This window comes from Emys orbicularis, chromosome 1 (assembly GCF_028017835.1).
Source record: "Emys orbicularis isolate rEmyOrb1 chromosome 1, rEmyOrb1.hap1, whole genome shotgun sequence".
NCBI classification, from domain to species: domain Eukaryota; kingdom Metazoa; phylum Chordata; order Testudines; family Emydidae; genus Emys; species Emys orbicularis.
Genome location: NC_088683.1, coordinates 13,288,563 through 13,301,385, shown reverse-complemented (window position 1 = coordinate 13,301,385; position 12,823 = coordinate 13,288,563). Strand labels below are relative to the sequence as shown.

Below are 12,823 nucleotides of genomic sequence, written 5' to 3'. Positions count from 1 at the left end.
GTGTCTTAATTCACTTCCAAAGTGTGCTTCAAATTCACACCTTTAGTTAATTTGGATTAATTTTCCTAGATGTCCCCATGTAGCCATGCCATAGAAAGTCAATGGAAAATCTCCACCTTACTCACCCAAGAGCTGACCTAAACATCAAAATGTGGGTTTTAAGTGGAATCTTTCAGCTCCCACATTTGGAAATTACCTCCCCCTGTGAACCACAATAGCTTTTATTCCTTTCAGTATTAGCAGCGAAGATTTTAAATTCAAAAGAAATCGGAGCAAATTGGCCCAGATTCTTAGTGGTGTAAATCACTGTAGCTGCACTGATGTGAACGGTGTGACACTGATTTACACCAGCTGAGGATCTATTAATAAAATGATTGAGTTTTGGCTTGACAAAGCCCTGGCTGGGGTGATTTAGTTGGGGATTGGTCCTGCTTTGAGCAGGAGGTTGGACTAGATGACCTCCTGAGGTCCCTTCCAACCCTGATATTCTATGATTCTATGAGTTGCACGGTAAATTTAAGAATTACAGTATATGCTATGCCTACCAAATTCAAGTATCATTGTGACTGGATAATTGAGATCAGGGTGCATACATGCTAATCTGCAGTGCTAATGTGCACCTTGACGTGAAAGAACTGCATTTGGAAATAGCCAACAGGAGGCCATACAAGGAAGCTCCCCTTGTCATTCCTGCTGTGAAGCAGTGTTCCATGACAGCATGCTCTATGTTACCGGAGAGAAGGTTCAGGTGGGCAGTTCCCCTCCCCAGTTGACCAATGTGGGGAACCCTTGCACATTGTCTTCTAGCCTTTGAGCTGGGAATTTGCCCAAGGGGAGTTCAGCGCACAAGTTCCAATGACTTTCACTGCACTCCTAACTCACATCGACCTGTTGGAAAATCCCACCTTTGGTCCATAGTGCCTATTATTACCTTGGCATCCAAGGGCTGTGGCACAACATATGAAATACAGCTTATAGAATGGGTAGCACAGAAACCACCTCTCCTGCAAGCTTTAAAATACATGTCTTAGGAACAAAAGCAAAACTAAACCAAAGCTTAAACCCAATAAAGGCCTCAACATTGGGCTCCCAGCTTGGATTCCAGTGGAACGGTGGGAAGAGCACAACGTTTCCTTTCCAACCTTGCTATAATTATCCATGGTCCTGTCGCCTTAAGATCGCATTGCTCTGCACGAGGGCTGCACATGGAGACCACTGGGAAAATGAAGCTTGTGCAGAATGCTGCAGCCCGCTTATGAAAGCAGAGTTGCCGATCAGAAGCATGTTATACCAATGCTCTGGAGTCTTTGTGATGACTACCATCTTGGTCAACACCAGAGGCCTCTCACACCAGAAGCATGAATCTCTACAGCTTGAGTAATAAGTAAAAGGAAGAAAACCGTGAGCAATTCTTCTCCATGTCCACTCAGAGTTGGACAAGAAGTAATTGGCTTAGTTTGCAACAAGGGAAATTTAGGTTCGATATTAGGAAAAACTTTCTAACGTTAAGGATAGTGAAGTGCTGGTTACCAATGGAGGTTTTGGAATCCCTATCATTGCAGGTTTTTAAGAATGAGTTGGACAAACACCTGTCCAGGGTGGTCTAGGACAGCGTTTCTCAAATGCGGCCACCGTGGCCAAATGCAGCTACCAGGGGCTTTTCTTGCGGCCACAACCTTCTGGGCTGTGATGGGGCGGGGGGCAGGGGGAGCAGCGGCTCCTCCCCTTCCCTGGTGCTCCTGGATGCCTTGGTGTTGGTTGCTGGGGCTTCCAGCCAGGGTTGGGCCCTGCCCCCCTCTGGAGATGCCTGGGGCACAACACTGGAGGAGCAGCCGGTGAGTTCCCCACCTTCTCAGGGGTGGTGGGGATCAGGCTTTGGGCTTCAGCCCGGGGGTGGTGTGGAAGTAGTCTCTGGCCACAAGGGTTCAGGCTCCAGCCCCGGGCTCCAGCTCTGTAGCTTTGGTTTCCATCCCCTAGCCGCGGGGATTCAGGCTCCAGCCCCCTGCTGCCTCCCCAGCCAACCCTCCCCCACCCCAGCCCCTGCTATTGCCTCCCCCAACCTCTCATCCAGGGCTTAATTTGTCTCCAGGCTTGCCGGGGCTGAGTAAGTCTGCTGTGAAAAATGATACTTATATGTTTGTTAATATCACTTTTCACAGCAGACTTACTAGCTAGCCATAAATAAATTACAGTGATTTGGATGTGTATATGTGCAAATGTATTTGTTTTTCCTAAAGCTAATTAAGTATTTTAGGTGAAGGTGGCCACCAGCAAGAGTTGGTCGCCGCACTCTGAGGCCACCAAATCATTTGTCGTGAGAACGCCTTGTCTAGGTATATTTGGTCCTGCCTCCGCGCAAGGAACTGGGCTGGGTGACCTCTTGAGGTCTCGTCCAGCCCAACATGTCTGTGATTCTCTGACTCTAAAGAGCCAGACTTGCATCCTTTGTGAATTGGCCCCAGAGGAGGATGTCTGACATACGCTGATCAGAGGATTACATCTGCAGTGGCTTGCAGTTAGTTTCTAGGTGGAGTTTGGGACCGGGTTTGGGACCGGATTACCTAAGGCACCATTTCTTCCCCGGTGGATATTTATTTTATCTGTCAAGGTGGGCTGAGCAATCCTCTATCTGGTATTGCGTGTTTGAGTTTGTGGGATAGGTTCAGTAAGGAATAGATTCCTATACAGGTTTTGATAAATCTAAATAAATAGAATACCCAGGAAACTCTTGAAAGTCCCACTCCAGGAACTGACAGCAAAGGCAGCCAACCTGATCTGAACGTCTGGGATAGGAGCATGAAGTATAAACAGTGTCTCATCTGTTTCACACAGCAACCTTGGCAATAGACTTGCAAGAGGCCCAAGGGTAAGATGTCCTGGCACGGTGTGACAGCCAGCAAGAAGCAATGTCAAGTAAAAGCTGCACAGAATCTAAGGGCTTGGCCCTGTTCTTCGGCTATGAAAGCAACATTGCAGTTAAAGGGTGTCTTTCTCTTCTCATTTACACCCACGTCACATCGGGAGTCACTCTACTTAAGTCAGTGGAGTTACACCACTGCAAAAACTGATGTAACTAGAAGGAGATTAAGGTACAATGCCTGCGGTTTACAAATCCACCTACTGAATGTGGACACCTGATTGCCATTGATTTTAATTGGAACTGGGTGTCTTTGAAATATGGAAAACTGGGATGTGGATTTTTTTGTTTTGTTTCTGGGTGTTTATTTTGCTTTGGGGTTCATTTCAGAGCCACAGGGAATCTCCTGGGAGACACCGGTGGAAGACGTGACAAGCCCCGAGTCTCTCATAGAATCAGAACCAGGGAAAGACCAGAAGTCTGAGCAGCTGAAATTAACAATTGACGATTTTGTCTTACACAAAATGTTGGGAAAGGGAAGCTTTGGCAAGGTAAGTGAGATGGGGCTGACGTGAGCTAAGCAAAACCAGGCAGTGCACTGCTGGAGAATATAAACAGCTTTTCAATGCCTACGTGGATGTTGCATTGCCAGCGGCAGAAGGCATGACTCTCTGTTTTCAAACCTCAGAAGAGGTCAAACCTGACCCAAACGTCCTTAATAATAAATAAGATTTAAACATCGCCAAGGGTACCCAACTGTTGCATTGCATAGCAACCTAATTCTCCCAGGGCTCAATCATAAACCCAGCCCCACCTCTGCATAGGAGAGTAAATATACTATAGTGGCCCACTTACTCCCCTGCACTGGCTACCCACATCACTGTGTAAAAGGGAAAGCAGCAGCCAGGCTGCTACTTCCCCTTTTATGCATGTGGGTGGGGAGAAGGTGGGCAGAGAGCAGACTGGGTGGAGTCCTGGCACTTCTATCAGCCAGCACAGCTGAGCTAGCTCAGAGGAGGAAGTAAGCTGCACCTGAAAAAAAGCTGGAGTAGATTACTTCCCCGTCCAGGGCAAAGAGGAAGCAGGGACCAGATTATGAAGCCCCCTGTTCTTGGGGCAACTATGCTCTGCCCCTTACTCAGGCTGGATTCAGCTACATCCCTTAGATGTTTGGGGCCAGATCTCCAGCTGATGTAAATCCGTATAGCTCCACTGAGTCAATGGAGCTCTACCAGTTTAAATCAGCTGGGGATCTGTGCCTTGGATCTGAAACGTGAATCTTCTACCTTCAGTGGATTCATTCGTCTCACTTTACATTGTGTGGCTGATCATTATTAATTCGTAGAAGCATCCTCTATGATAACATTAACCATGATGAACTCATTTGGCGCTAATGCAGTTCTGAGAGGCAATTCGGAAGCCACTCTTCATTGCAATTTAGCATCAACTAATGAGTGTGCACGTATTAGATAACGTGTTGCCCAAAGACATCAGAGATGGAACCTCCCCTGGGTGTATGGCTGATTCTTGCATATTTTATGGACTGATGCAGTTGCAGTGGCCACATCTTAAATTGTTAATAAAACATCTGATTTATTTTTTTCCATTTTGCTTTCCATAGTTGAACAAGCTTAGGACAAATCAGGCCCTTCCACAGAAAACCGGTTGGGAGTAGAAAATACTACAAGCTTCCTCCACAGAATTCTCTCCAAATTCTTCCATTGGTTGGAGTGGGGTGTGTCCTCCTTTGGAGAAGATGCAGGGTCTTCAGCCTTCATACCCTGCCAATCTCCAGAGATCTGTATGGGTTTCGATGGTACTGGGCCATCTGTGTAGAAGCCCATTGCCGCTGCATTGACCCTACTGTCTCCTACCCTCTCCTGCCTTCCAGTCAGACAGTTGCACTCTGGTTACTATCCCTTGAGCCCCTCTCTTAAAGAATATTCTATAGCATGGAGAGGGCACTGTGAGAGAGTTGTTGTAGCATCAGCATTAATATTACTGATTATTCCCCATATCGCATGGGAGAGGCGATACACAGCACACTGATAAGTTAAACATACAAATAACCAAAAGAGTAAATAAAACTTGCCAGGGGGTTGCAGATCCCCTGCACTTTTCCATATCTACGGTTCAGTAAACAGTACTGAGGAAGTTTTATTGATTATTCTTGAACGTTTAGCTAACCAAGGGGCATGTTAATAATAAGACCCAACTCTTATATAGTGTTTTTTATCCATCGATCTCAAAGCACTTTATAAAGGATGTCAGTATCCCCATGTCAGAGATGGGGAAACTGAGAAACAGAGCGGGAAGTGACTTGCCCAAGATCATCTGGAAAATTTATAACAGAGTTAAGAAGTGAGGCCAGGTCCTCTGAGGCCCAGTACAGTGCTGTCCACTAAGCCACATGGTTGCCTAGTACTGTAATTAGCCTGTGGGCCTAGAAATCAGTCTACTTCCCACACTGCTACTGGCTCATTCGGTCATTTTGCTTCTGAGTGCCTCAGTTTCCCCATCCGAAAGAGAGGTATAATAAAGCTTGCCTATTTCTCTGAGACTCAGTTCATTAGTATTTGCTAAGCACTTTGAGATCCTCAGACGAGAAATTCTGTAGAAGTGTAACCTCTCTATTCATACCGCACTCTTGTAAATCAGTCAATCAGTGGAGCTACATTGATTTATCCCAGCTGAGGATCTGACCCCAAATGTTCCCTTTATATATTGCTGACAAAATAATATTCCCCCATATGTCTTTTAGAGTATTGTAGTGGTTAGCAGAGTGGCCAGAAAATGGAAACCATTATTTATGAAAATGTGCATAAAACTGGTTTCAGTCATCAAAGTTTTCACATGTGAGAAGTGTTCCATCTACTTACATGGCCCGCATCACTGTAGTAACCAAGTCATTAGTGGATTTATCCCCACAACACCCCTAGGAGGTAGGAAAGTGTTATCCATATTTTACAAATGGAAACTAAGGCATAAGGTGGATTGAGTGACTTTCCCAAAGCCTCATACCTTTGGGGCAGAATCGTGACCTGAATTCAGACTACCTGAATCCTAGTCGGGCGACTTAGCCACTAGATCGGGGTAGGCAACCTATGGCACACGTGCCAAAGGCGGCACACAAACTGATTTTCGGTGGCACTCACAGTGCCCGGGTCCTGGCCACCGCTCCGGGGGACTCTGCATTTTAATTTAATTTTAAATGAAGTTTCTTAAACATTTTAAAAACCTTATTTACTTTACATACAACAATAGTTTAGTTATATATTATAGACTGACGCTAGGTCTACACTACCCGCCTGAATCGGCGGGTAGAAATCGACCTCTCGGGGATCGAATTATCGCGTCTCGTCGGGACGCGACAATCGATCCCCGAATCGACACTCTTACTCCACCAGCGGAGGTGGGAGTAAGCGCCGTCGACGGGAAGCCGCGGAAGTCGATTTTGCCACCGTCCTTACAGTGGGGTAAGTCGGCTGCGATAAGTCGAATTCAGCTACGCTATTCGCGTAGCTGAATTTGCGTATCTTAAATCGACCCCCCCCCGTAGTGAAGACCTGCCCTTAGAGAAAGAGACCTTCTAAAAACGTTAAAATGTATTACAGACACGCGAAACCATAAATTAGAGCAGTGGTTCTCAAACTTTTGTACTGGTGACCCCTTTCACATAGCAAGCCTCTGAGTGCGACCCCCTTTATAAATTAAAAACACTTTTTTACATATTTAACACCATTATAAATGCTGGCGGCAGATGGGATTTGGGGTGGAGGCTGATAGCTCGCGACCCCCCATGTAATACCCTCGCGACCCCCTCAGGGGTCCCGACCCCCAGTTTGAGAACCCCTGAATTAGAGTGAATAAATGAAGACTCGGCACACCACTTCTGAAAGGTTGCCAACCCCCTGCACTAGATCATCCTTCCACTCTAAGTTGTCTGATCAACCTTGGTGTTGAGCCAGTTATTCTCAACTCACTTCTTTAAATGGGTCTGAACATGATTTGAGAAAATGCACGTCTTATATGAGTTGGCCTTCCCCTTCTAGGTCTTCCTTGCTGAGTTAAAGAACACGGATCAGTTTTTCGCTGTGAAGGCTTTGAAGAAGGATGTGGTTTTGATGGATGATGACGTCGAATGCACCATGGTGGAAAAGAGAGTCCTCTCCTTAGCTTGGGAGCACCCGTTTCTAACCCATGTGTATTGTACATTCCAAACCAAGGTAAATACGTGCTTTCCATTTGTGCCGGAACGTGCTGGGGACACTCTGCGTTACTCCTGTTGCTGTGCAAAAGCCTGAGCCTGTTTACTCTGAGGAAAGTTCTCTCAAACAAAATAGGGCTAAAGGAAGGAATCTTCAGTCTCAGCATGTGCCTCAGAAACTTTGACCTCATCCCCTGCTTTCATCCGACGAGTGCTGGGTGTAGGGGTGGGTAGGACACTTGGCCAGCTGATCCGTTCCAGGGAGCATGCTTGGACTTAGGCCCCTGTAGATTCATGCTTCTTTCCCCACCTAAAACTGGCAGTGCAGAGAGTCACCGTGGTGCAGTATGTACTAAGGGTGAAATTCAGTCCTGTGCAGAGAGACAGCACAAGACATATCACTATTTAAGCTCTCAAAACAAGGCTTAAGTGGGCCTTTAATAGTGCATGAGCCTTGTGCACCCTAATCAGGGCGGGCTCTGGCTTTTTGGCCGCCCCAAGCAAAAAAAAAAAAACCTGTGGCACGGCCGGAGCACGGGTGCAGGGGAACCGGCTGGGGGGGGCCGGGAGAGGGAGGGAGCGGGCGGGAGAGAGAGAGAGAAGGGGGTGGCCAGGGCTACAGCAGGGGCGCTGCCACGCGGCCCCTCCCGCTGCGCTGCCTCCTGCCGCCTGCCGCGAGGGCTCCGCTCTGGTCGGCGGGGAGGGAAGGAAGAGGACTGCCCTGCAGGGCGCTCTGGTTCTCTGCGCCGCCGCCCCCTACAGGGCGGCCGGAGCGGAACAACAACAACAAAAAAGCGGCTGTGCCGCCCTAGGATTGGGCAGAATGCCGCCTCGAACAATCTCCCGCCCCAAGCACCAGCTTGCTCAGCTGGTGCCTGGAGCCGGCCCTGCCCCTAATGCAAAAAGTAGCTTCCAGAGTTTGTCTCTGTGTCCCTGACCAGCCTTTCAAGCACCATACCAGGCAAATAAAAAAGAACTAGTTTGTTTCCTTCCCTTTATATCAGTGGTCCCCAAACTTGTCAGGGTCACACACACCCTTACCCCTGTCTGCACCCCCGCTCCGGAGCCAGGGTTGCGGCTCCCAGGGGGGCGCACGGACAGGGATAAGGGGGCCGAGGCTGGGGCCACACCTGGGGAAGGGAATGGAGCTGCAGCCAGGGGTTGAGGGCTGAGGCCGGGCCGGGAGCGGAGCCACGGTTGGGGGCCAAGGCTGGAGCTGGGAGCGGAGCAGCAGCTGGGAGGCGGGGCCGCGGCAGAGCTGGGGGTGGAGTGGGGCTGGGTGGTGCTCCCTCCCCGCCCTCCATGGGAGCTGGCCCGGGCCTCGCCCCCCTCAATGTTCCTCTGCACTCCCTAAGGCAGTTTGGGGATCACTGCTCTATATAGTAACATTTTAAACTGGCATTACGACAAGTTTAACTGGGGATAAAATCTGGAATGATATCCCAATGACCACTCTGTTCACTCAGGCAGCCCTGGAAGGTCTGGATTCATCTCAAGAGGCTTCCATGCTCATTCGTATACCCTAATTTAGCAATGCTAGATGTTGCTCAGTGCTAGGTTAACAACAGAGCAGCCAGTGTCATAGGAAATAAATAGTACCTCTGCTGCATATACAGTTAGCTTCCCAAACAACACGTGTTTAAGGACAGTAGATGAAATTTACTGTGGAAAAGTTTGTGAACTCCTGTGTCAGTAGATCATGAAATTTTGAATCCTGGCATCTATTTTAATCCTTTCAGGACGATGAGCAAAGGGATACCCATAACATACAGGAAGGAAATTATGTATAGTTTCAGCTGATGGTGGGGGAAAGATAAATGACCTGAAACTAAGGAAAGAAAACTGAGACTAGATAATAGGAAAAGTATTCTTGACAATAATACCAACTGGGAAGTGGAATATACTCCCAGTGGGGGTGGTTGATATTCAAGGGTAGGTTGGGTGAGACACCAGTGGGAATGATGTATAGCAATGTATACGTTGCTAGAATAGAGCGTTGGTTTATATAGTCCAAGATCCTGTCATCAACAGTGGCCAACACCAGCTGCTTCAGAGGAAGTGCAAGAAACCCTACAGTAGGCAGTTATGGGGTAACCTGCCTCCAGGACAAACTTCTCCTAGGCTCCTAGAGTCAGCGGTTGGCTTACACCCTGAAGCACAAGGATCTGTATAGTGAATAGTTCTGAAAAATGCAACGAGGTCAAATGAGTGATCACTTCAAGCCCCCCTCTCTACTGCATGATGCTATATTGCCCTCTTGACGTACGTTAAGCATCTTCTTCGGTCTTACCCAAGTCAACTTTTCAACATTTTAAAGCAGTTTGGCCTCTTCATTTCACACTATAGCTGTAGGAGTTAGCGCATGTCTTTTTAATCCAAATCGCCCGTAGGCTGTGATTGATTTCTGACTTACGTTTTTCTCCTCTGACCTTTCCGAGTCAAGCAGTGATCATTCAACTCATGAAAGTCATTCTGAATGAGAGAGCTGTAACAAGCCGCAGACATTCTCTCACCACTCGATGGAGGCATGTTTTAATCATAATATGCTCAGAGTAAGCATTTCATAGCAGATGCACTGGTGTGTAGAAGCCATGCCTAGGAGTTATTATTGGAATCTCTTTTTGAAGGCTTCACTGGAATGGCTTTTGATAAGTGGCTTCAGACAGAAAAGCGTGCGTCAGAAACCTTTCTGAAATATTGATTTGTTGGCACTGCGAAGTTTCTGAGTTCCTTTATGTACTGAATGCATCTACAAAGAATAGTAGAAACAGGAACATAGGCATCTCCATCCTGAGACAGACCAGTAGTCCTTTCAGTCCAGTGTTCTTCATCAACATCAATATCTGCCACATGTCTTCAAAGGCATAAAATATCTCCCTAATGTACCTCGTTTGGACAGCATTATCCATTACGGGGGGGTAGGTTCTGCTTGATCCCAGCCAGTGATGATCAATGCATGCTATGAAGCGTGAGAATTGATAGTCCTTTGGCCTGAATTTCAAAGATGCTGAGCACCTACAGCTCTCACTGACTTCCATAGAAGATGCAGCACTCGTGAAAATCAGGCCACTTGTCATTTTTAGCCTCCTTAGAATAAATGAAGATGCCCTTTTTTTCAGATGTTTTTGATATTTACCTTTTTTTTTTTTTTTTGCCACAATGATCTCAGCAGTGAGTTCAACAGGCTAATTATATACTGTGTTAAAAACCTTTTATTTTATGTGATTTAAAGGGACACTGTAAAAACTGTTTTATAATTCCTATGCTACTAATCCTGAAATTATTGACACCGATACAGTGTTAATCTCTGAATTAACTCTTCACCATTTATGCTGCTTCTTTTTATTTATTGATTGATTTTTGCATTTCACTGAGCTTGAACAATAAAAATAGACTTTCTATTTTTGAAAGTCAGGTTCATTTTTGTTTACAGCTTGTTTCACTTCATACCCCAGATTCTAATTTACATTAAGGCCCCTCTCACAGTAAAATAGAAACCATATTTATTGTAGTTTAAAAACAAATGTTACGGAAGCATTTCTGTGCTGTTAGCCTTATCTTTTGTAACAGCCCATTTATACAACACCTAAAGGCTGAGCCAAATTTGACATAACATGTCACGTTAACATATGGGATTTAACACTTTAAGACTCCTGTTCACTGACAGAATAATATAAAGGGCCTTAGGGTAAAGGAGAATCAGACCCTGTAACTTCCATTAAAAAAAAATCTTAGGAGCCAATTCTGTGGTGAGCTGAGAGTTTTCAAAAAGCTTCAGTGGGTGTGGAGCGCACTCAGGATGTCATGGCGAACGCTCAGTACCAGGGCCGGCTCCAGGCACTAGCTGAGCAAGCAGGTGCTTGGGGCGGCCAAGGGGAAGGGGCGGCACATCGGGCTCTTCGGCGGCAATTCGGCGGCGGGTCCCTCGGTCCTTCTCAGAGGGAAGGACCTGCCGCTGAAGTGCCGCCAAAGAAGAAAGCGACGCAGTGGAGCTGCCGCCGAAATGCCGCCGATCGCGATCGCGGCTTTTTTTTGCTTTTTTTTTCCCGCCGCTTGGGGCGGCAAAAACCCTGGAGCCGGCCCTGCTCAGTACCTTGCAGCATTAGGCCATTAATATATACAAGCGCTCCCTTCATCCTCTTATCAACATATCAAACCTACATCTTGATTAGAGCTGGTCAGGAATTCCCTATCAAAATGACATTGAATGTAGAGAATGTTGTTTCTGGAAAATTGAATTTTCCATGGGAACATTTCAATTTTGCTGATTTTTTGTTTTGTTTTGTTTTTTTAATTTTCCATCAATCTGAATCAGAATATTTCAGTTTGTCGAACATTTTGAGTCAGTTCAACATTAAACTTCATTTCCGTATTGTGCTGCATTGCCTAATGGCAGTTGTACTTCGGAGCCCCATGCTCTCCTATGGGCAACATGGACTCCCGCTCTGACCAAGCTGTGTGGTGCATCAAAGGACACACGTGATTGCAGGTGTATTATGGGAAATGTAGTCCAGATGCATCAGATGAAGTGGGTTATAGCCCACGAAAGCTTATGCCCAAATAAATTTATTAGTCTCTAAGGTGCCACAAGGACTCCTCGTTGTTTTTGCTGATACAGACTAACATGGCTACCCCTCTGAAACCTGTAGTCCAGTCAGGGACCCTGGCCCCAATGGGACCTTCAGGCTCTCAATCTAAAATTCCCATGGGGCAATGTGGCATCATAAGGAAATGGAGTTTAATTTTGAACTTATTCTAAATGAAACATTTTGGGTCAGTTCAACAAACCAAAATAAAACATTTCAGTATGGGTACGTTGACAAATTTCATTGTGATGAAATGCTTATCCATTTCTGAATCAAAATTTTTCAGAACATTTTGATCCATGAAAAATTTCAATAATCCTAATTCAGGACAAAAAATATATTGAATTATTAGATTTTTCTTTGAGTTTGAAATTCCTGGCTAGGTTTTCTGTGCCTGTCACTGTGCTGCTATATCAGCATCATACACATTTAAGCCAGCGCAGTTCAAAAGACTAGCTTTCCAAAAAGTGGTAAAAACACAATTGTCCCCCACGTTCAAGTTCACAATGGATCATTGTCACATCAAAAATATAAAGTCTGTATTGAAAAGACTTTACAGTACTCAGATGATGTCAGTACATGACGGGGGCAGAGTTTTGCCCTCTGCACAGCAGGTAGGCAAGGAAAAGGGGAAAGCAGATGTCAGTGATTATTAAAGTGACAAGAGACATAGTCTCAGCTGGAGTAAATCTGCCTAGCTCCATTGACTATCCATTGCTCTACTGACAATCAGCTCCATTTATCCCAGATAAACATCTGGTCTATAGGTTGGGGTTTTTAAGAAGAGCTGGTCAGAATTTTTTTTTTCCATTGCAGAAAATTTTGACTTTTTATCACAGATTTAAAACCAAAGTGTTTTGGCCAAAAACTTTTCAGTTTTCAGCTGAAAATTAGAGCATTTGTAGGTTTTCCAACAAAAGACTGAAATTTTTTGAGCAAAAGGCAATTTTTGCTTAGTCAAAAACCCATTTTTCCATCCGAAAAGAATTTTTGAAAATGTTCAGCCAGTCCTGAAACCAGCAATAGGGGCGGTTCTATCACCTTGTAGGAGGGGTAGGTTAGCACTTAAGCACCGCAGATAACTCTTGTTTTGAAGTCCTAAGTGAGACTTAAGTGGTGGAATTAGCCTTTTGCTGACGTTTGCGGAATTATGCCAGGAGGCCTTTAGTATGT

At 45.9% G+C, this 12,823-nt stretch overlaps 1 protein-coding gene across 1 annotated transcript in view; it reads left to right on the top strand.

The window, feature by feature from the left end:
- Window positions 1–12,823, top strand: part of PRKCQ (protein kinase C theta) — a 67,070-nt gene that overhangs the window by 28,587 nt on the left and 25,660 nt on the right. The window contains exons 11-12 of the mRNA XM_065401867.1: window positions 3,248–3,408; window positions 6,910–7,083. Coding sequence (XP_065257939.1) covers window positions 3,248–3,408; window positions 6,910–7,083 — 335 coding nt within the window. The remainder of the gene's footprint in view (window positions 1–3,247; window positions 3,409–6,909; window positions 7,084–12,823) is intronic.